Source organism: Gadus chalcogrammus, chromosome 20 (genome assembly GCF_026213295.1).
Source record: "Gadus chalcogrammus isolate NIFS_2021 chromosome 20, NIFS_Gcha_1.0, whole genome shotgun sequence".
Classification (NCBI taxonomy): domain Eukaryota; kingdom Metazoa; phylum Chordata; class Actinopteri; order Gadiformes; family Gadidae; genus Gadus; species Gadus chalcogrammus.
This window is the reverse complement of record NC_079431.1, coordinates 9,806,307-9,834,205: the sequence shown is the minus strand read 5'-3', so window position 1 is coordinate 9,834,205 and position 27,899 is coordinate 9,806,307. Positions and strand designations below refer to the sequence as shown.

Below are 27,899 nucleotides of genomic sequence, written 5' to 3'. Positions count from 1 at the left end.
TCGTGTTGTTACACAGCTTGCCACTCAGAGAGGATCACAGGAAGGGTGATGTTGTCGCCTTGGTGACTGAAGATGTTACTGAAGCCTTCTTCTACCTGGGGACAACAGAAGCAAACATACATATGATAAGTCTAACTGATGAAATGTCCTACAAATGGTAAATCAGCACAAAGAAACATTAAAACCTAGTCACACAAAATTGCAGACCAATACGAACGACATAAACCAATATGTTGTGCAACTTGGATTTGATATACACTGTAATAAAAATGGTATTGGTAGTACCTATAAAATAGAGTTGTACTGCTTTTATTTATGAAATGAATCGCAGCAATGCTTGCCATTGGACACAAATGTTAGAGCCTTACAATTAAATAAAGATAAATACTAGTGTGTTTCATGGTTATTACCATCTGGAACAGAGGCCACCATTCCATTGCCAGGCTTTGTTCCAGGTTGGTCACGTTCTGGCAAATGAGGGCTTTCCACGCTTCAGGGTCCATGCACTCGGAGTGCAACAGCCAATCATAGGGACGCAGCAGGCGTTCACATGTTAAGGGCCCGCTTGGTGTCAAGACCTAGTCAAATGAATGCAAAACATATTCATATTTTGTTGTCTCAGTCCCGACACTGCAGGAGGACTATTAGGTCAAAACAAATCTGTAAAGGATCACAGAACACAGAGCAGGGGGAAATGTTTTAAAAAAAATTAGCAGGACGATTTGTATATTGAAGTCCAAACTTAGCTGAGAGTTAAAAAGGATTGATCAGTCAATCATAGCAAAATCCATCTTATTTATGGTAATTTAATGGTTATGTTGGTTGATTATATAAAATAATATAACTTAAGTTGCCCCAAGATGGTATTTTTGGTGCAAACGCATAAGGTCGGCAAACAAATAAGTAAAAAAATAAATAATAATAGACGATAAGTGTACATACAAAACATTTAACACCCCCTACAATAACATGTTTGTGACATATAAGTAGTACTAACTGTACATTAAAAAGTATTTCTGCTCAATTTGAAAGGTTTAATCTCCTCCTCGACTGAGCGCTCCACTTTTTTTTGTGGAGAACCAGTGCCTTGAATATTTACTACAGCGTTTCTACAGCTCGATGCGCTTTCGCAATGGGTCCGTCTTTAAAGAGAATTCCTGAAACACTTCAAAGGATTGTTTTTGCCCGTGTGGACGGGGCCTTAACAGGGACTGTTTTGGGTAACACTTACTTCCAACACCATCTCAGCGGTGCTGTTCAGGGCCTGGTCAATCCAAGCACCCGCCTCTGGCTGCTCAGTCATCAGCATCATGTAAGTGTTTTGGAATTGATGAACATCTTTACTAACGCTCGTAATCATCTCTAGAAAAACCAGAAGGAAGGTGTCAGGCAGCTATAATGCAACACCATACACAGAACAAAAATGTACTCAATAAAATATATGGACTTAAAAAACCTAGTGGGATAAAAATATAACTAGGAGGACATGGGACATAAAAAACATATAAATCGACAATTTGTTAATGGCTTTTGGTGTTCAGATATTTAATGACGTAGCCAATCAAAATGTTTGCAGTTGGAGAATGTAGTTGTACCATGTAGAATTCAACACCAGCAGTGGCTAGTTACTTAAAGCTACTATATTTATTTCAATTTATTGTATTCAAGTTTGTTTAACTTCCTTTCGTCTTCTGGTAGGAAGGTGAACTGCAATTGTGAGGGAGAAGTAGTTTTTTGCTTGATGAGCTGTGAGTCATGTAACCGGCTACTTACTCTCTATGGTGTTGATGGCCAGGTTGGCAGTGTGCATTGAAAACAATCCGGTCCTCAGGATGCGCTGAACGACAAAGTCGACATCTGGGAAGACCTTGAGAACCTCCAGTACCACACGACCCACGTTCACAAATCTACAAACACATGTGAAGAAGGTGTTTGTTTGGTGCATGTTTTCAAATGTTTGTTCACTGGCAATGCCATACTTTATGAGCATCAACTTGCCATTTCTGCCATTTCTGTTTTTAATCAAATAAAGTAAAAACCAGGATTAGCTTAATAATAATATAATACAATTCAATACAAGTCAAATCCCAATAATATAGGGATAATTATCTAATACAATCATAAATAATAAGTACAATGAGTTAGCAGCATTACAATATGCATAGGGGATGTTTATTGATGTGCAGATGTAATTATTATATGTGTTTATATGTGTGTATATAGCTTGTTTTCATCATACAGATCCTCTTCCAGGTTCTGTGGCCCATCTGCATCCACACTGCGACGGCTCCTCCTTGTGTCTTGGGGACTTTTCATGGCCCCTCCCATCACACTATGCAGCAAGCCCTTCACAAAGGCCAGGTCACCAGCGGCCACAGACTTACTCCACATCAGTAGGGCCTGCAGTAGGGCACATCAGAGGGAATAGTAGAGAGGAGAGGAGAATCGCATGTATTAGTTATAAATCACATTTGTGTTAATAAGGATCAATTAATAATGGTGATAATGGGAATAAAAATAATATCATTCTAAACAATTGTAAGGAAGTTAAACAATCATAATAATAGTCATATTTATAAAGCTGAAACTAAATCTATATTAATATTCATCTTCCTGTCTTGAGATTTCATCCCAGGAGGTAATAAATAAAACAAATAATAAAATGGTAGGTTAACAACTAAGCAGCATTCGGATATGGCTAGTCTACGTGGTATCCAAACAAGGCTAGCAGGTCGCTTACAAGCTCCGGCAAGTAATTGTCCAGAGATCAGTGTTGAAGTAGAGAGATGAGTCTAATGACAATTACCTTCCCCGAGGGGGAATAAATTTCTAGCTCCAGTACTGACATGGTTGATATACAACAGATCGTACAGTGCCTTGAAGTAGCACGTATTGACCTACATGAGCTGCTACTGGGAAATACAGAACACGGGTGTAGACAAACATAAAGACATTCAGACAGACAGACAGATAGACAGAGAAAGAGACAGAGAGAGACAGAAAGAAAGAAACAGAGAGAGAAACAGTGAGAGAGACAGAGAGAAACATAGAGAGAAAAGAATAACAGGACATCAACACCTCGTAGGAACACACATTTGTCTGGAAGCCTTTTCTTCCAATTATTGTAACATTTGGAGCTATACCTGCGTGGCCACTTTTTCTGGACTAATCCAGCCCAGGAACGTGTCCACCAACCCAGTCATGCACGCAGCGGTCAGTCCAGCATTGCTACCGCTGTTATTACAAATGTAGGATCGCACCGTGTCTGGGTCAAGCAACAGGCAAATGGCCTAGTGGGAAAAAGAGAGACAGGGCCTGATCATCTGGCAGTAGGAAGCATCAAGAAATGTATCGGTTCGCTTTTGTTGAAACAACAGTTTTAACATGAATGTAAGACAAGACACTGGTTCATGTAAAACCATTTTGTCAGGATGTTTTTGGATATTTCAGATGGTCAGTGTTTTTCCCATAACAATGACTGCTGATGTGGGACCATACCTTATCAAGGGGTATTTCTATCTGCCGCAGAACAAGTTTGGTGAGTTCGCTGATCGTGTCATTCTGCAACATGACAACATCTCCAAGTGAGATGTAGACGTCTATGAAGATAATAAAAGCAACGTCATTGTTTGTGTTTTGTAACAGACGGTACACAATAGACAGAGTCGAAACCAGTCACGTTATGAAAACAAAAGGGTGAAACCGCGTCGGTTCCAAATGCATCTTGATGAACTTCCATTTAGGTCTTTCAAGTTCACGTTTTAAACCTGCACTATGTAAATTGTATTACTGCAGCCATTGACTCCATTAGCTAGCACTAAATTACCTAGAGGCTGCTGATGGGAAATAAGTGCAGGTAAGTATGCATAGGCTGTGCTACGATGTTGCATTGACCCCACAACTTAGAAGAGGCAAAGGTTAAAAAAACAAGGTGTATGATGTTGATTCAAATAGTTACCTCGGCCTGGCCACTTCTGAACGTAGCGGCTGAGGTTTATTCCTCCAGTCAAAAGGATGTGCAACGGCGAGAGTGTGTCACCTGCTTCTGGGAAAGACTCTTGGAACACATGCAACGCCCTGTGTGGAGTCCCCCAAAAGACAGGAAATGATAAGAATAAAGTATTAATTCAACACAATACATTACAATAACCATCGTAAAAAAAACACTGTGTGTGGGAATGTGTGCTGGACGGTCTGTTAGGTGAAAGCGACATGGTTACCCTTGCAGGTTGGTGAACAGATTTTCCCCCTCAACCAGTGCCTGGTCCACAGAGGTGCTTGAGAGGAGCTGTGGGAAGGCCAAAAGGCTGTCCCACAATGCACTGTGGTTTTGGAGCTGGTCAAACATCACCACCACCTGTGCTGCAATCGGCACGACAACGTTGGCCTCACTCTTCATCAGGTCCTTCAGCAGCTACAAGGCAGAAGCACAGATTAAAAAAAGGAGACCAACGTGGCATATGTGGCATTGATGTTATTTGGACTGGCGTATACACAGAAAATATCTGAATCTGTCGCTTATTTCCGTATGGCCTGGGGATAATAGTTGTGAGTGTGAGCGTCTGTACGGGTCCTACTGTTCCTACAATATTGATTAGAAGGGTGAAAAGACTATCGCTACACACACACACACACAGACACAGACATACACGTACACAAACACACACACACAAACCTGGTTGATGGTGAGCAGGGAGACTTCCAGGACGGTGTTGTTGGTCCCGCAGAAGGTGACCAGGGCGTAGTAGAGAGGGTGGCCAGAGGAGGAGTTGACCATGGAGAGACCTACGGTGCACATGGCCGTCCTTAGCTCCCTCATGGACTCCACCATGGCATCCGAGGTGTTCTGAACATAGGGAGGTCATCCATATGATCATGAGAATAGGTATCATCGTCATCCTGTGTGTTGTGACTCTTCGTCGTAGTTATTCATCGTGCAGTAATTTCCCTTCTTTTTGTTTTCCTGTTTTCGTGTGTGCATTGCTTTTGAGTTGAATGGATTAGCACATTTGGTATGTGTGTTTGAAATGTGGTGGGTGCGGTCCCTGGTGAATGGCATGCAAAGAGGCCATTTCTCTTCCTCTTCTCTTAGATTGTTTTTCTTGTTTGGATATGGAATATGGCAACTACGAAAAGGCTACCAAAGTCTGTTCTCATTAGTTAGGAAATCCCACAACATTGTATATATACGATCAAGGAAAATAGGGTGTCTTTTAGTTTAAAGCTATATACCTTGTTGTAAAGATCAAGGTTAAATTCTCAAGTCCCCTCTCTTTCAGACTCTCCCTCTCTCTGATGTCATAAATAAGGCAATCAAGGCACGCAAACATAGATGGATGACAATACAAAGTCATGCTGAACGAACAGGGTGGTAATCTTAAAAACAAAGCTGTCGCGATCTGGGCAGAGACCATGGTGACGCAGTTGCCGGGCTTTGGCAGACGTCGTCCATTGCAATTGATCGAAGAAAGCTTTTTAATAAAAGCTATTATTATGTATCCCTCTTTGTCTACATTTTTTCTTTACTTTTCTTTAGCACTGTTTTAACTTGTTACACGTGCGAGTGTCTAAGTTCGGTTAGGCTTCGGCTAGGTTCCGTTTAGGCTTCGGCTACTCACTTGGTAAGCAGTCACACAAGAAACCAAGAAATGGCAAAACGTCTGCTTGAAATATGGGAACTGGTCAGGACATCACTAACACTCACCTGAACATACAGAGGGCTGTTGAAGTGTCCCATGTGAGAGGTGTTGCTCCACGTTGGGTGTTCAGGCGTAACCACTCCTCCATACGGTGCACCTTTGAGAAAATAAGCCCTTTCATTGAGACACTAGTTATGAAACAGTGACCTAAAGGGGACTTAACTAGGACCATGGGCGACCTATATGAAGGATGTGGGTTTTGAGGCATAAAAAACCTTTGTTTAAGGAGATACGTGTGCTTGTCTGCTTTTGCAAATGTATTGTGTATATGGATGTGTATGTGTACTCGTACTTGTGTGAATGTGTATGGGTTAGTGTGTGTTACTGTGTGTGTGTGTGTGTGTGTGTGTGTGTGTGTGTGTGTGTGTGTGTGTGTGTGTGTGTGTGTGTGTGTGTGTGTGTGTGTGTGGTGTATATATGTGGTGTGTGTGTGTGTGTGTGTGTGTGTGTGTGTGTGTGTGTGTGTGTGTGTGTGTGTGTGTGTGTGTGTGTGTATTCGTGCGTGTGTGTGTGTGTGTGTGTGTGGATTTGCACTGCTCAGGGTTGGGTGGGAAAACAGAGGGGGAAGGTAAATATACCTAGCATGGTGTTCCAGAGCCCCAGCATTTCTGCAGAGTTGCCAGTGGAGTTATTCAGTGCTGACCTGATGAGCCTCCCCGATTTTAACATGCGTCCAAGCGAAGGGGCACTTCCTGTGGAGAGGGTGCTGTCGAAGAGAGGGTACACGGATTGTGTGTGATGATAATAAGTCATCACATTGTCTTGGACATGCAGTTTAGTAACAATGTTATTTTTGATCGATGTTCTATAGGTTTTTGACTAGCTTCCTTTTGTTTAACTGTTTCTGAGTACTTTATTTAAGATAATTATTTATTATTTATTACTTTTATTATTATAATAGTCATTTATAAATTCATTAGATTAAGTTTAAAATGGCTGTGAAGGAAGGAAAAAATCACCATTCTAACAACGTATTCTAAAAGGATAAGCATAATGCAGGTATTAATTTGTATGAGGAGCAGTATCTGTACAAACAAGTTTTTCTAACACTGTCACCCTGGAATTTCATTCCAGTTCTAGATATCCATTTCCATTTGCATGTTTGATCAACGATATAACGTCTTATGATCAGGAAAGCAACTGCCTCCATTGTGGCTACCGCAAACATGAAATGTCCCTGGAGTTATTTTCCATGAAAAAACAGACTAATCACCCCCTAGTGTGATGCTTCAATCCCAATGCGTGGGAACAAAAGCGCCCCCTTACGCACCCTTTCCTGTAAATCCCTTGACATGCAGGTTACGCTTTCATAATTTTTTCCAGGTCCCTTGAGTTTGCCCTTGTCTTGGTTACCGTTGGACGTTTACTATATTCTACATTATTAACAAACTTATCTGAAACTTCTTTCCTTTGTCAACAGCACTACCGGGCAAGTAGTGCGAGAAGTGCAGGACTCGGATTCAGGGAAAGGGATCATTTTGCTCTCAACCACGTCACACTATGGCCCCGGTGAGACGGCAGCCTGTCGTATGCACCTGTGTGTAGTGTGTATGTTTATTGTGCAGTGTCTACCATTCAGTGGTGGTCAGTGCTCTGTCTTTTGCTGTGGCCTTTTGGGGAGAAGGCGCCCACACAGTGGACAAAAACAGACTGGACAAGCTGAACAGGAAGGCCGGCTCAGTGGTCTGAGCAACAAACGGTCCAGCAGGTGGCAGAGGCCAGAACGCTGAACAAACTGGGTTCAATAAAGGTGATCAAAAGTAGCAACTTCAGTCAGAGACTGATTGCACCAATGTGCAAAACTGAGAGATAAAGGAATATCGTATACCAGCTGCTATAAGATTTTACAATGCACAAAAATGACTTTGTACTTTTTAGAATTTATTTGATGTATTTTAAGAGTTTTAAGTGTGGAATGGATCTTAGGAAATGTGTTGAATTATGTCTGTCTTGAAGCTGCTGTGGCAATGTCATTTCCTGTAAAGGATTATTAAAGGATCTATCTATCTATCTACCGATGATAAATCCAGACCATCGATATTGTTAGGGCAAAGCACGATTCAACACGGTTTGATTCCGTGAACGGGTGGCATTGTTCATATGAAATTTAGATACCTTCCAGTCTTGGTTGTGTCTAGAAGGCGTGACTTGTTGTGACAAGTGCTGTCAGTGTTGCACATGAGGGTCTGAAGGAAGGGGAAGAACCCCGCGCTGGGCAGGTTCCGAGGTCCGACATAACCTGTCGGAGAGGATTCACAGGGATTCAAATGCTTTCTGTAGTACCAAACACCATGGAGCAGTGGGCAGTCAGCTAGCTGTAGGTTAGGTTAGGTTACTTTATTTGCACTGGTAGGTATATTAGTTAACAGTTATAAAGATGAAGTTTAGGAAAGCATCACATGAACAGACATAAAACAAAGATAATACAATACAATAGAAGTGCTAAAACAGGGATGGTCAATAAAAAGATAATGCAACTGGAAGAAATGAGATACGAATTTGATGCCACGCATTGATACTGTTTGCCAGATTGATGGCTGCATGAACAAAGCTTTTTCTGAATGGCTTTGTTCTGCACCTTGGGACTTTGAACCTTCTACCAGAAATGCATCACTGGAACCGTCTGTTATAGTGCAGCAGACCACACAGCTTTTGGGGTTAACGTTAACTTCAGAGCCGTGGCGACAAAGGCAAATCGAAAGCAAAACATGGCAACAAACTACCACCAAAGGACTTCCTCTGTGACGTAAACCCATTGCTTGTCAACATGTAAGACACGTTGAAGAGTCAAATAAAAAGCAGAAAGCAATGAAGTGGCTGATCTATTATGTGTTGTTTAGAAATTGATGTTCCTTGATGTTCCTCAGAAAATCATTCAGGAAAATGTTTCTGTCTCAGTAAAGGTTTAACAAATAGCTCATCATGCCACTTGTGAATGCAAAGAACTCTAAATAAGCCGCACCTATTTTGAAACACATCAATCACACAATACAGCAAACTAAGACACTGCAAACAATGACACATGACATTTCAAGACGAAGAACCCTCATTAACAACTAGAAAGTGAGTGAAGTTATGATTATTAATTATGTGCTACACGACTGATAATTCTTATGAAATATTCAACCTTTTTCTAATCACTCGTCCACAAATAAGTGGATATTTCTAAAATTTTCCATGTCACTGAAAATGTAGCCATTTAAACAGAGGTTACGCCGAGCGATGAAATCATGACATCAATTTTCACATGACATTTGTTGTTTCACATATTGAGCACGAGGCAGAAACCTACAAATGATGGTGGACTATCTGTGTGTTTACGGGTGGCTAAAACTGGTTTAATAACATGTTTCCAACTCAACCTAGTCCATCAATATGCATGCTCCAAATTTTCTTCCGTGGGGTTTTACATAAAGATTTTTAACCACCTATTTGCTTGCCTAGCGTGCATGTCAGGAGTCTTTTTGAAAACATTCACATTTTTCATGGATGTGGTGAATGGTCTTTATGTGAAAGGACTTAACCTTAACCTACAACATTCATCAACAAGTCAACATATTTTTGTCAAATGTGTGCCTTGTTAACCATTGGAACTGTGAGCTGGTAACACATTTAAGCTTATTATACAAGAGCTCATTTTGCTTTTCACAACACCACTCAAGTAGTAATTTACGAACAATGACTCTGAGCCTGTGAAGCGACACCTTTCTAGTTATCTGTGTGTGTGTGTGTGTGTGTGTTTCTGTGTGTGTGTGTGTGTGTGTGTGTGTTTGTGTGTGTGTGTTTGTGTGTGTGTGTGTGTGTGTGTGTGTGTGTGTGTGTGTGTGTGTGTGTGTGTGTGTGTGTGTGTGTGTGTGTGTGTGCGTGAGCGTGTGCATTTGTGTCTTTTAGGGCTTATGTAAGCAGATATAGATCGGTCGAACTTTTGTCTAATTTAGGTGTGGTTCACTCACCCACACAGTCCGACAATTACACAAGAAGGGGTGGGAGGGTGGGTATTGGGTATTGTTAAGAACAAATGGATAAACCTCAGTCATTGAAATTGATCTCTCACACACAAAAACACCAAGAAGAGGAAGAAAAACAAAACACAACAGGAACACTTCAGATTGTGAGATAACGCTTATTAAGATTTAGGGATGGGAATCGAGAACCGGTTCTTGTTCAGAACCGGTTCCGAGTCAACCGATTCCTTGGAATCGTTAGCAAGCCTGCTTAACGATTCCGCTTATCGGTTCCGGTCGCGGCAAATGCGTCGTGACGTCACACACACGCTGCTTTGATTTGGTTCAGAACGCAGCAAACATGTCGCCGCCGAGGAAGAATCGCATTGTGCGTTCACACCAAACGCGACGGGGCGACAAGATCCCATACAAAGTGAACGTAGTGACGCGTATAAGGGCGAGTTTTTCGCGGGAGAAAACCGATGAAAAGTTTTTGTCGTGATGACAGCCAATCAGCGTTCAACAGCGTGATAACTGAGTGACATGTGTAACGTAACAGCCAATCCGCGTTCAGCTGTCAAACTCAGTGCAGTGCAGTCCGGGTGAACCGCGGAATGGAGGAGAAAGTGATTGTTGCAGTTTGCGACTCCCGGAGCTCTATATATAATAGTATATAATATATTATATACTATATTATAATTATATATATATATTATCACGGCCAACAGCTCTGTCGCCTCCGGATGGCCGTAGCGTGGGGAGCTCTCATAGGGATTGGGCTTCTCGGGGTTTGTTTACCGGCATTGCTATGGTTTCCGGTCTTGTGTGTTCCAACGGTTTATTAGGTAGGCCCATCTAATAAATCTCTGTCTAATCAATGCTTCATTTTGTTTATGTCAGTTTAATTTTGTTACAAGTTGAATGCAAATGAGCACTGTTAGAATTCCAAAAGGCACAAACTCTTACTTGGCTGTTTTCAGTCTGTGTTTTTAGTTGTATGGCACATAATGATGGCATTTGGGCTTAAAAAGCGAAACATATATCTTTTCGTCTAGACCAATTGATTTGAAAATGTACAATTTCCTAATACTAGAAGCACTTCTGATCAGATATTAAAGAGATGTAATGCAAACAAACACATTTATACTTATTTTCTCACCCAATGAGAATCGATAAGAGAATCGATAAGGAATCGGATCGATAAGCAGAATCGGAATCGGAATCGGAATCGTGAAATTCTTATCAATTCCCATCCCTATTAAGATTGGTACAAATGGCAAAAACCTTAGAAACCTTAGAATAAAACTACAGTACAAGAAGAACCGTATTCATCTGATTGTAATACGTATTGAGCATGGTCCTTTGCCCATTACAGATCAAAGGTAGCACACTATAAGGTGTTTCAACGCCCTTGAAACTCCTTGGTCATACGGAATTTGGGAACAAGAGAGATGCTTAAGTAAAGGTACATAGTGCAGGTTTAAGACATTGTCAGTTTACATCACAATTTTGATAGTTAAAGCTATAGAGGGTTAATAAAGTGTTATCCAACTGTGTAATTTAGCCAGGAAAGGACTTACATGGTTCTCTCTGCACAGGGGGGAACTGCCTCCGGGTGACAGCCAAGATGATGAAGATGACGATGGGCCAAATGATTACTGTAAGTGACCATCCCTGGAAGACACAGAAAAATCCCCTCAGGCCTTGCCAGGGAACAACTGTTTCCCCCCATGGGTTTCCGTGTGATAACCAAGCATTGTATTTCTATGGCTCAGTTACAGCCACCAGGACATTAACAATAGCTTGAAAATGTAATATTGATATGGGATTAGAACATAGTGGTAAAAACCAGTGGGCTAGACCAGGGGCATTTCTAGGTTTCTGAAATATCCGGGGTTTAGCCCATAGGGAAAGGGAAGCGTCATTTTTTTAAAATATATATATATATATAGATATATAGATAGATATATAGATAGATATATAGATATATATAGATATATATTATAAGATTCAGGGCTAATTAAATAATATCCGGGGCTTTAGCCCCGAATGAAACAGCCTAGTGACGCCACTGGGCTAGACGGCCAACATTGTATGGAATAAAATGATTGTATTTTATGGCGGCGAATTTTAGAAATTGTAAATCATTGTATAAACAATAGATTATTTCATAATCCACTAATAATAATATTTTTTCTCATCCTAGATTTTTCCCCGTAGTATTTCATGAGGCCATTGTGTCTGTTTGTGACACTCAACATTATAACGTAGCCAAAATGGGACAATTTAACGTTTATTTTGTATAGGCCTACATTATTCCTCTAAAAGTGCAAAAGTTACAGGTTGTAGCCTACAAATGTGTATCATATTGCAACACAAGTTTTGACATGGCTGTCAATACCCTACGCTATCGAACAACCGCATCGTGGATATATTGTTGTTCAAACCCAAACAAAGATAGTGCCTTTAATCCCCGCTCACCGGCTGACGAACAACAGCTAGTCCATTCTTCCAGAGGAGGAGACGCAACTGATGGAAGAACGCCATCGCAGTTAACTTTGGACAAGAGGAAAATAAACAAACAAATACCCATGTTTTAGTAGGCCGACAATATATACCTTGAACCGCATGAAATGACTACAAAAATGAACATGGTTTATGACAATAGTTAATTTGATATGGCGTACAGGCTATATAGCCTACTCATAATGACACATTAGACTATATCTTAATTATATATAGGCCTATATATATAGGCTATAGGCTATATATATATATATATATATATATACATATATATATACGATTTTGGTTTAATTAACCTTAAGTCATTTTAAAAACGTGGTTTTAATGCTTCTTTGTTTTAACACTAGTCTCAGAGAATAACCAGTTCCAACGTACCTCAGGATTTATTTCCTCTTCGCAAAAGAAAAGTAGTTATTATCACAAAATATCACAGCATAGTAGGCGCGCCATAGGGTTATCTAGCAGGTGACACTTTCCATCCGTCGGCAAAGAATTATAGAAAACTCAAACTGGTTGTTATTTTGCACTCTGCACAGGTCCGTAGAGAAGAGGTCTGAGCTTTGTCAGGACGGCCCCACATCTGTTTGTGACTGCTGAACTAATCGGTGATCATTGAGAAGGAGTGGATGTTACGTGCAGTGCACCGCCCATATGGATGTTGTCAGGCGTGGGGATACAAAGGGAAAGTCACTTAAGTCGGACCGCCGCCCGTCCGCCGGGACCAGTCTGGTGAAATAACAACCTCGTGGAGTCGTGTTTCACCTGCATGGCCCTGTTTGAAGAAGCTAGGTCTCTTCCAAGCTTGGCTGTGGATGTTCCCATCAAACATTTTGATAACCAAGGTGCAACCCACCACTTTTGCCGTATATGTGGAATATAAATGCAACTCAGTTATTTAGTTCAAAATTATGCTTGCGTTTATAACATCGCTTTGGAGTTCGCCTATACCTCGTTCAAATAGTTTTTGTTTACAAAATGAAGTCCATTACAATTAACCCATCCAACTAATGGTGACTCCAACCAAGCATTGGGACCAGTGGCGGGCCGTATACTATTAGGCAAACCAGGCATTTGCCTGGAGCCCCGGGCCCCATAGAAGGTTTTTGGGGCCCCCAAAATGCCCCAATGCATATATTTTGTCCCCATATTGATTAATTTTATAAAAATCTCTTCACAATAGTAGCATCAGGATTTCTAATTATTTATGTTTTGACGATCTTTCCGTGTGCACCCCCTTCAGTCTGACTCTGCACTACAAGGACTATTCCATGTTACGCGCATCACGCTCATCAAGCGTATGCAGAAATGATGTCAAATTCAAAACAGTAGGCGGTAAGAGAGAGAGAGAGAGAAATCGAGTGAGACATAAATCGAGTGAAACATGAAGCGATCGTACGAAAGCGGGTCGCATAAAAAGAAGAAGAAAGACCAAAGGCAGGACTTTCTATCTATCCAGCTTTTTTCAGCCACCGCAGTGGCAGCGGGACCGTCGGGGGATCAAGAGCAGCCGTCTACGTCGTTTGCTGTCACGTTACTGCTCCTTTCATTCCAAGTGGCTCTGGCTCAGCCAGCAGCGATGCTAAGGACGTGTGTCAACAAACTGACGGAGATGATGCACAACTGGTAGTGAATATTTCTCACTCTTCTTCTTCCACTTCGGTTATTGAAATTGATGACAATAACGATAACAATGACTGCGAGACACATATTCCTGTGGATGACCCAGCACTCTGGCCCAAGCTGCTGTGTCTTGGGCAGGTGCACACATATTCTTGTGGATGACCCAGCACTCTGGCCCAAGGGCCGCAGATTCACAAAAGCATAGGCTACTATTACATGAAAAATGGTGAGAGGGTGAACAGGTCTTGGTTAGTCTACAGTGAAAGTGCAGACCGTATTTTTTGCTTTTGTTGTTGCCTTTTTGGAAAACAAAATCAACTGAGTGAGGAAGGATTTAAAGACTGGAATAACCTTGCAATGCATCTAATCAACCGTGAAAGGTCTGAAGAGCACAGGAAAAATACTGATAGCTGGAAACAGCTAGGTTTTAGCTCACAGCAGATAGCTGCTGTGAGCTACTGGAAACCCTCAGGTAAATGATTACAATAAGGTTAACAGTCAGTGTAATGTGTCAACATAACTAATCTTTGCTGCCGAGAAAACCGGCAGCAAAATTTGATTTGCGGCGCGTCAAAATCTGATTTGCAGCGCGGCATGCCCGTGCCCGCTGCCGGGCACGGGCGGCGGGCGCGTTCACGTATTTTGCGGCGCGTCAAATGCTGCTCGAGTTGAAATATTTCAACTTTTCGGCAGCAAACGCGTGATGACAGCCAATCAGCGTTCAACAGCGTTGCCACGGAGGCGTTGCCACTGAGTGACATGCCGTAACAGCCAATCAGTGTTACTCCCTTGGAGTGACCTAGAGTTCACTAACGTTACATTTATTTAGTAACTCGAAAAACCCCACAAATCAGCATTCTGTAGTGTAGTTGTGTTTACAGTTAAACTAAACTATAGTAGTATGTGTATGTATAAGTATGCTAAAGGGCTAGCATAACAACCCCAAACAAAACCCAGTTGGGTGCCAGGCAGCACCAGCCTTCCAGGCTCCGAATGGTCTCATGAACCCATAAACGACGGGCATTCCGACGTCTCTCCCTCTTCCACAACAGGTAAAGACATGCAATGCTCGTAATGTCGGTTGTGAATGAATTCAAAAGCACCGCGAAACTTCCCGCGCTGCAAAACTGCGGCGCAGCAAAACGTTTGCAGCGCGTCAAAACCTTTGCTGCGCCACAAAACTTTTGCTGCGCCGCAAAACTTGATTTGCCGCGCCGCAAAACCTCGGCGTCAACGCGTTCGGGCAGCAAATGCATCTTTTGGTGTGAACGCAGGGTTATTGTTTTGTATGTTATTCTCAATTTGTAAATAGATAATTAACATTTGCATGCAAGAAGGATAGTGACTCTTTTTCATCCCTTGTATGGTGTATCTCATTATGCGATATAAGGTTTAGACCGGTAGATGCAGGGGCCCCCAAATGACTGTTCGCCTGGAGCCCCCAAAGGGCTAAGTTCGCCACTGCTAAGGACGTGTGTCAACAAACTGACGGAGATGATGCACAACTGGTAGTGAATATTTCTCACTCTTCTTCTTCCACTTCGGTTATTGAAATTGATGACAATAACGATAACAATGACTGCGAGACACATATTCCTGTGGATGACCCAGCACTCTGGCCCAAGCTGCTGTGTCTTGGGCAGGTGCACACATATTCTTGTGGATGACCCAGCACTCTGGCCCAAGGGCCGCAGATTCACAAAAGCATACTATTACGTAATGAAAAATGGTGAGAGGGTGAACAGGTCTTGGTTAGTCTACAGTGAAAGTGCAGACCATATTTTTTGCTTTTGTTGTTGCCTTTTTGGAAAACAAAATCAACTGAGTGAGGAAGGATTTAAAGACTGGAATAACCTTGCAATGCATCTAATCAACCATGAAAGGTCTGAAGAGCACAGCAAAAATACTGATAGCTGGAAACAGCTATCAGGTTTCCAGTAGCACACAGCAGATAGCTGCTGTGAGCTACTGGAAACCCTCAGGTAAATGATTACATAAGGTTAACAGTCAGTGTAATGTGTCAACATAACTAATCGTATTGTTTTGTATGTTATTCTCAATTTGTAAATAGATAATTAACATTTGCATGCAAGAAGGATAGTGACTTTTTTTCATCCCTTGTATGGAGTATCTCATTATGCGATATAAGGTACATTAGACCGGTAGATGCAGGGGCCCCCAAATGACTGTTCGCCTGGAGCCCCCAAAGGGCTAAGTTCGCCACTGATTGGGACATTCCCTGACTCCAAATTAAAGTGCCCCTATTATAGTCCACTGTTTGCTGGTAGACTGATCTAGCCATCACACATCTGGGTGGACACTCCCATTTGATGCCACCAAGGTACATTTTGAAACGGTAATGAATTACAAATCACACTTAGACCTGCTAAAAAATACGGTTAATTTTAAAATAATATATAGGTCTATTTAACCAACCTTTAATCAACCTGTGAATAGCTTCTTGAAAATTAGTTTGAGTCACAGTGTGTAGGCCTATGTGTTGGTTATAACAATGCCATCTTCGAATCCTCACTTAGGATTACACGCTTTATTTCATTTTGTATAGCAAGTTTCTCAAGATGTGGTTTTACATAGAAAATCAAGGGACCCTGAACAAATACCCTACATTTAATTTAATTGTATTTGTACAGGTACAATCTCAAAGGGCTTAACAGGCCATATATTTGTGTTCTGTGATGCTGCCCCTGATAGTCTAACACTGTTCATGAGAACAAAGTATGATGTGTACATTCGTTCCAATCACTGAGAAAACGCTGAAATTTGACTCCTCTGTACTTGAATATCAACACCAATACTGAAATATTATGGGGTATCAAAGGACAATGCTACACTCAACCTAGGTTACTTTTGGGCTCCTCCAAACAAAAGACACAGGTAGCTTTGTTAGAAATCCGGCTTATTGTAAGTGTTTTATAATAGTACAAGGCCTGGTGTGACCGCCATCTGGGAGAACTCATTGCGTGTTGACTGTTTTTACCTGTGTACACTGATAACTTAATGTGCAACAGGTTTGCAGCCTCACCCAATCCCAGAGTCCAGCCAGCCATCCACACTCGCTATCACATACTGTATGGTTAACCGAGAAAAAATTAGATTTTTTCACAGAGCATATGTAAGACTATTCCGGAAAGAAAAGCCTATCCATTTCTAAGAAATGTTTTGACTTTTAACACCTTTTTTGATTAACTTATACTAAATAACGTGGAAGTTAGGTTTTTTGACCCCATTAATGAAGTAGCCTGTGATAAAAAATGTCAAACCCTTATTCTGCTAGATTGTATAGATTTAGAAATATTTGTACATATTCACCCCGTTTGTTTAACTGCTTTTGTGACCCTATGTGCTATGTGCTAACATCAGTTGATGTTAACTAGGTCAAAGTCACAATTGGTTTTGTTTCATCAGGGAAAATATGATGCTGGAATGTCAAAGGGTAGTTCAAACAGGGTGTGTTCAGATAGATCCTTTTGACCGCATGTCTTGTGCTCACATGCCATGGCAACTCTTTTGTCTCACCTGTGCTTTCAGACATCTAACAATTTGTGCATGTTAAAGGTATCGGTTCTTTAAAATCTGAATCCATGTGACATAATTGAATTTAAAAAATGCAGTTGTTCATGAGTCAACAGTATGTCTGTACATGTATTTAATCTGCTTTTAAAAAATAAAAACACATTACATTGCACTATACAACTGTATTGTAAAGTGATACTCAAGTAGTAAATAAGGCCAGTTTGAAGTAGAAAAGGAAATGTAAATGACACATTTATTTTACAGGGGATTGAAACACCATCATTCATAAAAAGAAAACCTAATTTTACGTCATTCACAAAAGCATAAGAAAGTTAGCCAAAAACATACAATACTAAGCGGGTAACAGATACGACACAATTAAAATGGAATGGTTTTCTCCACTCATACGTCTTGGCATTTCAACACACATCGTCTGAAAGAGGGTATCACCTTTCTTGAAAAAACGTAAAATGTAACATAATATTCTGAGAGCATATTTGAAGATTCCTCCTACTGCTATAATGAAAATATTTGCCTCACTTTAACACTGCTATTGGCACTTAAACATCAATACAGTCAACAATGTTTTGTGGCATCAGTAGACGATTTTCCAGTGGGTGGGCTGTTCGCATTCTTTCTCTTGATCCCCACAAAACCGGTTATATGTGGATTTAGGGTCCAAGCCAAGGATCTCGCGCTCTTCGTGTATTCGGAATGAGAACGTCGATACGGAGGTCCCAATGAAAAATCTGAAAAATGTGAAGTATATTATTAAATCATAATGAGAAAGAATTAAAGCATAAGTATGAAATAATTATTTTGATAATAGGCATCATTTAATTGTGGATCAAGCCTGTGTGGAAAGCCAAGTGGCCACTCCTTATGAAACAAATCAAATAATCAGTGGGCACCAACCATCAAGGCCAAACCAGTTAAGATAAGATGAAGAAAAGCTTAAGGCCCCGTCCACACGAGGCCGAAACGGGCGAAACCGTTACGGTTTAGATCTATCCGGTTTCGGAGTATCTCCGTAAAAACGGAGTCAAGCGAACCCGGGTAGATCTGTAGAAACTCTGTAGTACACATTCCAGGCCCATAAGGGGAGCTGCTTCTGCTACAGAAATCCAGAAGAAAAATAAATAAAAAGAAGAGGCGAGCATGCGCATAAAGGATGCCCCCCGAACTTAAGGTTAAGAAATTAACCAAGGTTTGATGGAGTGATGTATCTCACTATGGGACATGCCCCTCGCGCTGTCCCCCAGAAGCAATTTTACACTATGCCAGTCGTGACTGGCCAACAGACATGACGTCTGCCTGCAGAGGAGGGACTCCCTCCTACTACATAAGTCCCGTCGACACGTCATCTCTTCAGTCTAGGCAAAACACCTCTTCCTCGCTCCGGGCAAGGAGGGTGGTCTGGTGAGATACCTCACTCATATATCAGAAAACCTTGGTTAATTCCTTAACCTTAAGTTTTCTTTCGATGTTCGCTTGGTATCTCACTATGGGATATAGTAACTCCCGTATTGCCAAAGAAGCACCAGTGCAAACCCATCAAACAGGCATGTTCACCGATCCAACGCTCAAGACTGTGTGAGACAGATTAGGCGCAGTAACATCCAACCTGTAGAATCTAGCGAAAGTGTGAGGCGTCGCCCAGCTGGCAGCCGCACATATCTCTTCCACTGAGACCCCCTGAAACAGTGCCCAGGATGCGGACACAGCGCGAGTCGAATGTGCGCGCAGGCCGATAGGGGGTTCCAAACCCATGCCATTATAAGCCATGGCTATAGCCCCCACAATCCAGTGTGATAAACGCTGCTTCGAGAGAGGCTTCCCCAGGTGTGACAGTAGCACATGATACAAACAGCTGCTCTGATTTCCTGAATCCAGCCGTCCTATCAACATAGACGCGTAAAGCCCGCACCGGGCAGAGTGCAATCAGCCGCTCCTGCTCCTGGGAGGAGAAAGGAGGTGAATGGAAAGCCAACAGCTCAATAGGGCGGTATGACAACGCAGAGTCAAATACCTTGGGAACAAACGCAGGATTCGGCTTTAAAAGAACCTTTTAAGTTCCCCCGCAAAAACTGCATACACGTCGGGCTAACCGACAGCGCATGGATGTCACTCGTGCGTTTAGTCGAGGCCAACGCGAGCAACAAAGCCGTCTTAAACGAGAGTGTCTTACCTGTTGTAAGGGCTCAAACGGTGGGCGTGACAGTGCATCAAGTACCGTAGATAAATCCCACGGAGCAGCCAAGCTCCGCGACACAGGCCGAAGTCTGTAGTCAGAAAGGACGCGCGTCCCCAAGGGGGCAGCGCCGAGACGCACGCCATGGAGATCAAAACCTGGCGATGGCCATGGCACGTCGGGTTCAGTCTGAGTGATGCAACCCATCGCTGAACAGTTCTCATATGGCGGCCAAGTGGGACTACTACCAGCGCCGACGCCATCAGACCCAATAGTCTGAGGCATGTTCTGAACTTCAACATCGTCCCCCTGCGAAAAAGTGCCAGACAAGCCTGAAAGGCTTCCACTCTCTCCGCGGATAGACAGGCTTTGAACGTCACTGAATCGAGGCACAAGCCTATGAACGTTATGCTTTGAGTAGGGACCAAAACACTATTTTGCGCGTTTATTGTGAAACCCAGGGACATTAGGTGCGATATGAGCACGCTGGTCTGCGCCTGAGCCTCCTGGGGCGACTGTGTGGCTAGAAGCCAGTCGTCTGTGTATGTTGCTAAACACATTCCCTTCAACCTGAGGGGCGCAATAGCAGCCTCCGTGCATTTCACAAACACCCGTGGACTTAACGGAAGGCCGAAAGGGAGAACCAAATACTCGTACGTTACGCCCTGGAAGGCGAACCTGAGATATTTCCTGTGAGGGGGATAAATGGGGAAATGGGGACAAGCGTCCCTCAGATCTATGCTTCTGAACCAGCCTCCCGGGCGCACGAAGCGTATGAGAGCTGCGTGTGTCAGCATCCTGGTACTGTACTGTCTCATGTATCTGTTCAAAGCGCGTAAATCTAATATCGGCTGGAGGCCCCCTCCCTTCTTCGGGACTAGAAAGTACCTTGAGTAAAAACCGCTTTGGTTTTTCTCCGGTGGCCCTATCCGAATTGCCCTTTTGTTTTTTGGAGGGGTGATTTCCTTCTGTAAAACATGAGCTTTCTCTTCACGGGCAGTATCCCGTTGAAACGGGGAGGAGTGGACGCAAATTGAAGCCTGTAGCCGGCATATAACAGTTTTTATAACCCAATCTGACGCACCACATGCACGCCACTGTTGAGCGGCCCCAGCGTCGCTGGTTCCGCTGTCGTGCCGGGCCGAATGGGCATGGTGGGCTGCGCACCGCCTGCTCACGCCCACCAGGCACCGTTTTATTACATTCTGTTTCTTTTTTATGTTCATCGTTTTTTTAATTTTTTTCGTTTCACAAGCAGCTGCACCCTCGGCTCGGAGCCTGGATGGCGATGGGCCTGCCGCACCCCCCTGGTCGCAGCGCCTCAGGTAGCGTGCTGTTTCTTCACGGCTCCCTGAGTAGCCGAAGGGGCCGCACGGCCACCTGGCGCCACCCCGGGCGCGGTTGGCTTCCTCGCCCACTCGCCACTGTGCTCCGGCGTCTTGTTCTGGCCCCGGCCGGCCCCGTGGGTTGGGTGGTTCTGACGCTTCTGGATGCGGTAAGCCGGCGGAGGAGCGCGGGGCTGGGTGAACACCTAGCCGGGTGCGTTGGCGGGGAAGGGCGCTCTTCTGGAAAGACACAGTCGCAGTGCCTCACCCTCCCTCTTTTTCTCCTCCCAGCGTTTCAGCATGACATCATACGTTGGGCCAAACAGGCCTTTCGGGTCCACAGGCACGTCGAGGAGTTGGGTTTTTTCCCTCAGAGAGACTGGACAGGTTCAGCCACCTCGCTCTCTCCTGCGCCACCATCAGCGCCATGGCCCTAGTCCGCCATCATCTTTCTTGTTGTGAGTTCTGAGACTCCGTGGGCTTAACAGTCATTGGCTAGAGAGTCGAGGGGTGGGGCGATGACGTCATGGTTCACGGTTTCAGTCGATTTCAGGCGTCCACACGAATCCAAAACGAAACCGGGTAGATTTGAACCCACCTCCGAGGTTGGTTTCAGAAGTTGACGGTTTCGGTCAGCGGATACGCCGGCTTCGTGTGGACGGAAGGCCGAACCGTACAAGACCTTTGCGGTTTCGCCATGAAATCGGCTTCATGTGGACGGGGCCTTATTGTCTGTCACAAGTGACAGGAATTCATCTTTGACAGGGCAGGTTCAATTTACACAAATTAATTAAGACAGAGACAGTCCAAATCAATGACAATAAATGAATGCCAAAAAATGGCATTGCAGAGGGATGACTGAGTGGAATGAGATGTGTTGCCTATTTGTGACTGTTCAGTGTGGTGATGGCAGTGGGGATAAAAGATTTTTTTTAGGTGTTTTTTCGTGCCAACGGGACCCTGTAGCGTCGACCTGATAGCAGTAAGTCAAAGGTTTGGTGGAGGGGGTGGGTGGGGTCCTGTGTGATGTTATGAGTGAACAGTAAACCACAGTTTAAATGTCCTTGCTCACATTAAAAGCTCTGAGCTTCCTCAGCAGGGGGAGGCGCTGCTGGGCCTTTTTGTAGACAGTCAGCATGCTGTGAGAACGACAGAGAAGATTCCAGCTCTGTATCAAGGTATTTATAAGCCTCAACCTGTTGAACTGGCCGACCGCTGATGCTGAGGTGTTGAAACATTTCCTGTGAGCTCAGTGTTCCCCTGCTCCGACAGCACAGCTCCTTGGTTTTGTCACGGTTGAGGTCCAGAGAAATATCCTGGAAAGTTGTGACCAAGGTGTTCACTGTCTGATGGCAGTCAGACAGTGCTCTTGCGTCCGTCAAATGGTACTAAGGCCATGTCGTCTGCATACTTAAAAAAATAATAATCTTCTCCACTGCACAAGATGTTGTTTGTGTAGACGGAGAGGAGAACGGGGGATAAAACACAACCTTGGGGGAGACCAGTATTTAAAACCAGTTTGCTGGATTTAAAACCATTCACCTGCACTTGTTGTGGCCTGCCTGTAGAAAACTTTTAATCCATAAAATCAGTGTGGGTGGACCTGAAACTCCACTAGAAAGTGCAGCAGTGTGAATATGTGTACAGTATTCAAAGCAGAGGAATAGTCCAAAGATAAAATCCTTGTGTGGGGGGGGTGAGGAGTCCAGCTGTCTGGTCACGGTATCCAAAAAGGGTCAGAGTTGCATCTTCTACTCCTCATTTGGCCTTATAGGCAAACTGGAGTGGATCCAGTCTTCCTGCTACATGCTGGAGAGGTGATCACCTACAACTCTTTCCATACATTTGCACCGTACCGATGTCAAGGCAACTGGCCTAAAATCCTTTGGGTCTTTGGCATGTGTCTTATTGGAATTGGAACCACGGTGGTTTCCTTCCACCGGTGGGGAACAAAGCTTGAACCCAGAAGGCTCTGAAAGAGCTTGATGAAGACTCCGCTTAGCTGAGTGGAGCAATCTTTAAGCACTCTGCCTCTGAGCCTGTCAGGGCCAGGGGCTCTGTGTGGGTTCACTCGGCTCAGAACAGAGGCCACCAGCTCCTCATCGATGATGCGAGCTTGTTGGTGTACTGCTGCTGTTGAACCTGCTGAAAAAGTAGTTAAGCTGCTCTGCGAAAGAGGCGGGGTCTGAGCAGTTGATCCCTGCAGGTTTGGGGGCTTTCCCCATCATGATGTTTAACCCCTGCCATGCCTCCCTTGCATTAAAAGAGGTGAGTTTGTTTTCAATCTTGTCCTTGTAATTTATTTTGGCCATCTTAGCCTTCCTTCTTGATTTTCAGGTTTAACTCATGGTCCAATGCTTGCCAGATATGGTGTATCTTGTGTTAAAGACACTCGTCCCAATGACTGAGTTTGATTTTCACTTCCTCAGCCCATGAAAAGAATATAGAATTCTGAACTATTGCGTTTTTAAATGGGGTGTCAATCTAAACCGAACCATCATGGGAAAACAGAAAATAAGCATTTTATGATGTGCTTTTCGTGGCCCTCAAGACCTTGCATATACGTTTGAAATTATCATAAAAGCAATTAAAACATATACAGCACAACTTTAGCCAGACATTAAATGCAGTTTTAGAAAGCCTTGTTTTGATTATTGTTTTGAATATGGACTGATCGGTGCCGTCTAGGATGCGTTTGGGGAGAGGCATCAAGAGGGAGGGCGCAGCTATGGAGATGGCTTTGTCATTGTCCACGTAAGCAATGTTATGTAAGTAGAAGTCCTTTTTCGAACTTTGGACTACTATGTAATACGTCAAGGCTCAAATAGCTGTCATGCAAATCAGCAGGTCATTGTTTGAAAGACAAAGAGAATGCACCAAAATATCTGTGGAAAATGTCTGCACATTGCAGTGTGGATTTTTGCAACATATGCATATGAGACGTTGTTTGGAGACACTTACCTGGCATGTGCACAAATCCACTGGTCAATTATGGCCACTCCTCCATCTTTAAGGAGCTCTAGATCCTTCAAGGTTGGCTCAAACCGAACCATCTCTGGCAGCATCCTCTTCAAATCCTCCAGCTCTGTATAGACAGGTGTTCAATTTAGTGGGCTCGGTCTGCCTTGATGTCAGGTGACATTGGGACGAGTGAGTTTAACACAAGATACACCATCTCTGGCAAGCATTGGATCCTGAGTTAAATCTGAAAAATGTGAGTTGCAATTAGGATGGCGCTATGTGAACTGAATGTCATGAGCATTTGGTAAAAAAAAGAAAAAAGGGACAGATTTGTGAAATGGTTTATTATCCCTGAAAAATCACATCTGTAAAGATGGGAATATTTCTGTAGTGACACATCTAGGCTTGGGACAATATGAAAATCCATTTTAATGTCACCATAATCCAGGCCCAAATAAATGTGATTCATTTATTAGTGAAAAACTGTAAAAGGATGTTCAGTTTCAGTCTGGGAGGCAAGCCACCAGCCGCTCTGAGCCTGCGACATGGTGACATACATAGGTTATCCAATAACTGGAAAGATGTGGACTCCCCCTTGTGGCCAATTCAAAATAAATCTGTAAATCAGTATAGGATTGTATGTTAGTGAGCAGTATCTCAAGTCACTCAAGTGAGGATATTCTGTATCCCAGATTATTAACTATTGCCTCATTACCTTCATCATCTGCATCCGTCGCAACAAAGACCTTGTTTAATTTGTGCTTTTTCATCAGGGTACGGATCTTCTTGACTGCGCCTTTGAGGCTGGGCACGTCTTTCCTGTGACCCCAGATGAAGTCCTTTCGGCGCAGGTGTACTCCAAGATAAGCCCCACCTTCAGCCGAGCCCAGCTCAGCCTGGGCCCAACAAAATCCAACATTGGGGTAACGGTTAGTATACAACCACAGCCAGCAAACTACGATGGATATAAGGCTTAAACCGGGGCGCATCCAGTGTACCTCACCTTCATACGAGTCCAGTCCTCGTTGTACACAGTGTGGTCGCTGTCGTCGGTGGAGTTGAGGTACTTGGCCCGGAAATCATCTCCAATGAGCCGTAAGTGTTTAGCAAACACCATGCTTCGTCGCGTCTAGGGTGAAACATGATTACAAGCAGGTTTCAACCTGATTATTCCATCATCAAGGGTTAACATGCCACCAGTCAGCTTCAATGTTGCTGGTAATGCCCATAAGATGGTTGCTTGGAAGTCGCAAGCTAAACGATTCAAGTGATTGCACAAAGATGTCCCTTGTCCTAGTCAACTGGAATGTAATATTTGTATAATTTTGGAAAAAATGACATCAGGAAGAAAGTATTAATTACATTGAATATACACGAGACATGGAAAAAAAAAGGTTAATATTGTTTAGATATATCACCTACATCCTCATCATCACACAACAATGATCACACTTACACTCCAGTAGTCCTTGCCAGCATAATGGTCATGTAGAACGGTCTCCGCACGGTCCAACATAACTGATCTACAAAAAACATACAAAGTCATTTGTAGCAACAGGCAGCAGCTGAGTCGGTCTCCCAGTCCAAATTTGCTACTGCCAATAAGGGCAAGGAAAGATCCTGGTTGGTCCTTGCAATTAAACACCGACCTCTTGGTTCAATTGTTAGTTATACTTAAGTGTGACTTGAGGTATTTTACTCAAAAATGATGTTTGTTTACCTGTACCTTTCAGGTTATTATAGATAGCACCACTTGTGTGCAATCGTGTGTGTTTAAAAGGGCATAAAGCTTGGCATTGTGCTGCTATTGTAAGGCTGTGCATGGACTCACGTGACTGTGATGTTACTGTGGAGGACGGGGGCGATGATGGAAGCATGGCCTTGTGCAGACATACACATGACTTTGTGAGCCCGCGTCTCCTCGTAGCCCCAAAACCAGCCCCTTGAAAGGAAAAACAAATATGGGACTAGGACAACCATTTTGGAAATCTATGGCTCTTTTTGAAAATGACTGCATTTTCCCAGCTTGGTTCTTTGTTCTTGTTGTCTTTATTCCACTGAGTAAATCTTAAATTTGTTTTTTAAGTTTAATGAAGAAAATCGTAAGTATAATTTTTTACGTTCAACAAAGAAATAAGCTTAAGCTTTGTGAATTCAACAGTTTTAAATGATCATAAATGAATAAAATCACACGGTCATTGATTTGTGCCCCCACACACCTCTGCTCAATTGTAACTACTTCCTAAATATTTAAATCAGAAATTCTGATCTATTATAATGAAAAGAATGGCTGGATTAGTTGCGTTGAAGCTTTTCCCACACTGAATTCAGGTATGATGAGACCCTTTGTTTTTTCAGGTCTAGACTGGATAATTGGTCAGGCGACCAAAGCATAGAAATGGAGGGATGATTACCGCTAGAATGTTTTTGTCTCAAAAATAATCCTGGTTAAATCTCAAAGTATATGTGTTAATATTAATCTAATGCAAAGTGTTTTGCGCGTTGCTTTTATGTTGCTGAACCTCTGACTTATTTCTGCAGCTAGCACCTCAGGTTTTTGCTGAGCACCTTGGACCCCTTCACCTCAAGAAAAGAGGTGAAGGGAAGAGGTGAAAAGAACAGTGTGCTGCTCTGCCAGTGTGGTGGTGGTACCTGTAGAAGCCCTGTTGATCTTTGGAGTACATTAGTTTGTCAACGCAGGGACGCTCGTCTACTTTCTCCTCCCACTTGCCATCCGTCCATCCCTCTGCGTAGTTCTGCAGTACCAGGACTTGGTCAACGAACGGGCCGCCGGATTCTGGTTCAACAAAGGATTGCAAGAAACATTTGTTAATAACTTTGTGCAGTCCCAAAGGAAACTGTAAAGATTTGGCTAAACCACAATGATTTCAGGCTTAGTATGCTAGCTTTGGCTCAGTGCAGATCCTACATAAATGAAAGGAAATAGTCAGAATGAATTGATGAATTAAAATATAGTCCAATCGGTCCATTTAGGGCATCCAATCTACAGCATGTGCCCAATAAAGGTGAGGAAACAGTGGAATAGAAGAGAAAAGTTTAGCTCAAAATACGTTTTTACTTTGTATGATATTCAATCAAAAATAACTAAATAAAATAAGAATCTTCTTTGCCTATGCAATCAACAAATAAATAAAAAAAATTCAGATGAACATAGGCCAATATAAAATCCAATGTCCAGATTTGGTTAATATTTACTGAGCAGAGGAGGAAAAGGGGTGCATGCTAACAAAAAGGTTCCGGGTCAGCCTCTAGTCTCACCAGCTATGAAGTCTTCAAACTCCACGACAGGCACATTGACCTGCAGGCTTGGGAGGCTAAAGAACTCTCCCCAGGGGATGCGAACCTGGTGGATGTCGGGGCTCTGCCAGTGATAGAGACGACCCCACGGGGGCAGGACCAGGACCCAGTCCTCTCCATCCTTCCTAAGGGTCTTCACGAGGGATGCCATGCGTATGTAGACGTCCCTCCTCAAGTTGAAACCCTCAGGTGGGTTCACATCGTATAGCAGATACCTAATAGACGTTATTTGAGTATGCTGATGTAGCCAAATACCTCAGCAGATGTAAACGAATGTGGCTACCGACATGGTCAGAGTAGTCCACAGATATTGCGTTATGAAATCTGCCTCATGCACAACGTCAAAGTCTCGCATATGCGTAGTATTTATCAAATGCTTTGGATCATTCCAATCCTTACAGTCTATCAGTTGTGAAAAAATCGACGAGTAATTTACTACTAGAAAAATATATTAAAAGAGATAGGAGTGCATTTTGACATTAACCAGTGTTGTAGTAAACAAGGATAATAACTTATTCTCAAAGCGAATGTTTGAATATAGACAGCTAGCAAACTTACCGTATGTCTCTTGCTCTAGCCATCTGCGAGTTGACGGCGTGACTTGCACTGAACACGTCATCATGAGTACTAACTGTTACTACGCTTATACAAATTAAAATAGCAGAAAGAACATATTTTAAAACAGATTGTCTTAAAAATATCAATAATAATGCAGTGATCGGTTCCCTGTGCGCCATGTTTTTTCAACCGGCCACGCACTTCCGGGTGCAGAAAGCGTCTG

At 43.0% G+C, this 27,899-nt stretch overlaps 1 protein-coding gene across 2 annotated transcripts; it reads right to left on the bottom strand.

Annotated features, from left to right (window-relative positions):
- Positions 1–17,428: 17,428 nt before the first annotated feature.
- On the bottom strand, positions 17,429–27,899 carry pofut2 (protein O-fucosyltransferase 2). Of its 2 annotated transcripts, XM_056580239.1 has the most exons (9): positions 27,677–27,898; positions 27,080–27,333; positions 26,453–26,597; positions 25,632–25,742; positions 25,257–25,323; positions 24,804–24,929; positions 24,516–24,696; positions 23,801–23,924; positions 17,429–18,072 (listed from the first exon to the last, which is right to left on the bottom strand). In XM_056580239.1, exons 1-9 carry the CDS (start codon positions 27,853–27,855, stop codon positions 17,919–17,921), a joined length of 1,341 nt encoding a protein of 446 aa, XP_056436214.1. In that variant the 5' UTR covers positions 27,856–27,898; the 3' UTR covers positions 17,429–17,918. The 2 variants fall into 2 exon arrangements, with proteins under 2 accessions (XP_056436214.1, XP_056436215.1); XM_056580240.1 differs by lacking the exons at positions 17,429–18,072; positions 23,801–23,924 and adding an exon at positions 23,947–24,417 and having other exon boundaries at positions 27,677–27,899.